This window comes from Cryptotermes secundus, unplaced genomic scaffold (assembly GCF_002891405.2).
Source record: "Cryptotermes secundus unplaced genomic scaffold, Csec_1.0 scaffold213, whole genome shotgun sequence".
In the NCBI taxonomy this organism is placed as follows: Eukaryota; Metazoa; Arthropoda; class Insecta; order Blattodea; family Kalotermitidae; genus Cryptotermes; species Cryptotermes secundus.
This window is the reverse complement of record NW_019731264.1, coordinates 2,665,853-2,668,247: the sequence shown is the minus strand read 5'-3', so window position 1 is coordinate 2,668,247 and position 2,395 is coordinate 2,665,853. Positions and strand designations below refer to the sequence as shown.

Below are 2,395 nucleotides of genomic sequence, written 5' to 3'. Positions count from 1 at the left end.
TGTGTTTCAGAGTTATTTCTTTCCAGCAGGTTTTCCAACAAAAAATTTGTATTTCTTTCCCACCTGTACCCTGTGTATATGCTCCACCAATGTCATCCTCGTTGATTCAATCGCTTTAGCAACATTAGAGTAAAGTGGTAAACAATAATTAGTCAAGATCGATAATTGTCAGTCCTGACCTCTCTTAACACTACGCCCATGTTTATCCGTGCTTTATATACGTGGAGGCCTTGCGAAGAAACCAGTCTCGCGCTAGCTATGAAAAGCATCCGTAGTTTCAGAATTAGCTCTGAATCGGAACAGATCCAAGGGCCTACTTCTGTAGAAGACGAAGAAAAATTGCACATTATGAAGCTCCTTATAATGTAGTTTTCTTCAGTCTTCTAACTGCCTCTCTAAGATGTAGCAGCTTGTTACTTTAAAACTAGGCCGCGCCATAGCTCAAGCGGTTAGTCGCTGGCTTCCCACCGCGGCGGCCCGGCTCTGGTCAAGTGGGATTTGTGGTGGACGAAGTGGCGCTGGGGAAGGTTGTCTCCGAGTACTTCGGTTTCCCCTGCCAATCATTCCACCAACTGCTCCACAATCACCCTCACCTATCATCTGGGGCTGGTACAACAGGCCAGAAGTGGCCGCAGTACAAGGGACTTAGTCCCACCCCACTAGCAATAAAAAAAATAATACCTTAAAACTATTCACAATAAACGTATTTTATTTTCCTGCTCCATCTTCAGGATTTTGAAAACCGTAGACAGATACGCCACTATTTATTCCTGTTTCAGAGTTTCATCCATAATTTTGACACTGCTGGAACCTCTGTACAATTTATTTTTCGTTAAATGACATCTCATGTACGTTTGGCTACATCTGGGCTCTTTAGATAATAAAACACTGCTTACAATTTTGCAATTAAAATTATTTAAGATACTGAGTTCCTGAATCGAACTTATTACATAGGTAGATTATCGTATGTTAATTAGGGCACTATGTCATTTTCGAATGTTCTGACAGATGAAAATGACATTTATTTCCACATCCGACCTAACGCAACATAACAAAACATCAAAAACATGGGCGTGTCCCCGCGCAAATACAAGCGACGTCTGTATTGGTTTCATGCTAGTGGCATCACCCCCACACCCACCCGGTTCCAGTACTTCGTGCACTCCAATTAAATTAATACTATAATCTCACAAACACTTAGAATGCATGAAAAGACAAATCAGTGCGCAACATTTGTTTTGTCATACGAATATGGGCTTTTCAGCACTCACCTGATCTGAGTTTATTCCTTTCGCCGCCATCTTGAAACAGCCAGAAGACCAGATCCCAGCTGAAATTCGCGTGACGTCATGCGTACTGTAGGAGTCAAAGTACATACGGAGTCGAATAAAAACGAAGGTCATTCAATATTAGAACACTTAATCAATACTGATTGCCGGGTTTGACTTCAACGGTAAAAGGGTATCGAAACTTTCTCGATAAACATGTTATCTGACGTCAATATAATCTCTACGTAGGCTAGCATATGTACGACAGAACTTAAAGGCCTGTTTCTTTATTGTTTTAAATTATTTCGAAATTAATCAGTCTGTTACAATTCAGAACAAGGGCGGAGTAGAGGGATGACCGGATGAAGCTTAATACAGACACACTGTGCCGAAATTAATCAATGTTGAATTCAATTAATTAATTAAACAAACTAATAAGTCTGAAATTAGTTTAAGTATGGAACATACAGGTTGAACCGCCACAATGACTATCATGAATTATGGAGGGTTCGGCTTAACTGTCTCTTCCTAAATCTCTCGTCTCAATCTACTTGCTTCCAGAATTCCTTCGTCTCAATAACTGCCACCTTAGCGCCTGAACAGGAGTATACGTTATGTAAGTTTTGAGGTTTTCACGGCGATGACAATGAAGAAAGTCGTCTTCTGGGTTTAGGCACCGTGTATTCTTCGTTTTGGCCGACGTTTCGGAGGAACGTAGCGCCTCCATCTTCAGAGCAGTTGAATGGCTTGGAATGCGGAGAGCAGTAGCTGTAGTGATAAGATGTCAAAGGCGCTGCTTATATATGAAGTAGGCAGGGGGTGGTTGGTTAGGGAGATCGGACCAATGGGAGCAGTGGGGAGCGATTAAGACCATATATGGTGTTGTGTTGACTAAGGGTGGGGGGGGGACGGCCAGAGAATCCAGGAACCTTGAGGTCAATAGCACTAGGAAGTGCGGTAGACAAGAAGAACCGGTAGGTTGGGGACAGGCTATTGACGTCAATGACATGACGAAGAACTGGTGTGGCTAGTTGGATTCTCTGAGGGAAGAGATGCTTCCATGTCTGTCGAGATAGTTGAGAGCGATAAAGGCCATATGATGTAGTGTGCTAAGTTAGGGGGGGGGG

At 42.7% G+C, this 2,395-nt stretch overlaps 1 protein-coding gene across 1 annotated transcript in view; it reads right to left on the bottom strand.

Annotated features, from left to right (window-relative positions):
• LOC111866732 (sodium/potassium-transporting ATPase subunit alpha) overlaps positions 1–1,317 on the bottom strand; it is a 338,583-nt gene extending 337,266 nt beyond the window's left edge. The window contains exon 1 of the mRNA XM_023855940.1: positions 1,272–1,317. Within this exon, the coding sequence (XP_023711708.1) occupies positions 1,272–1,301 (30 nt within the window). The 5' untranslated portion in view covers positions 1,302–1,317. The remainder of the gene's footprint in view (positions 1–1,271) is intronic.
• Positions 1,318–2,395: the final 1,078 nt, after the last annotated feature.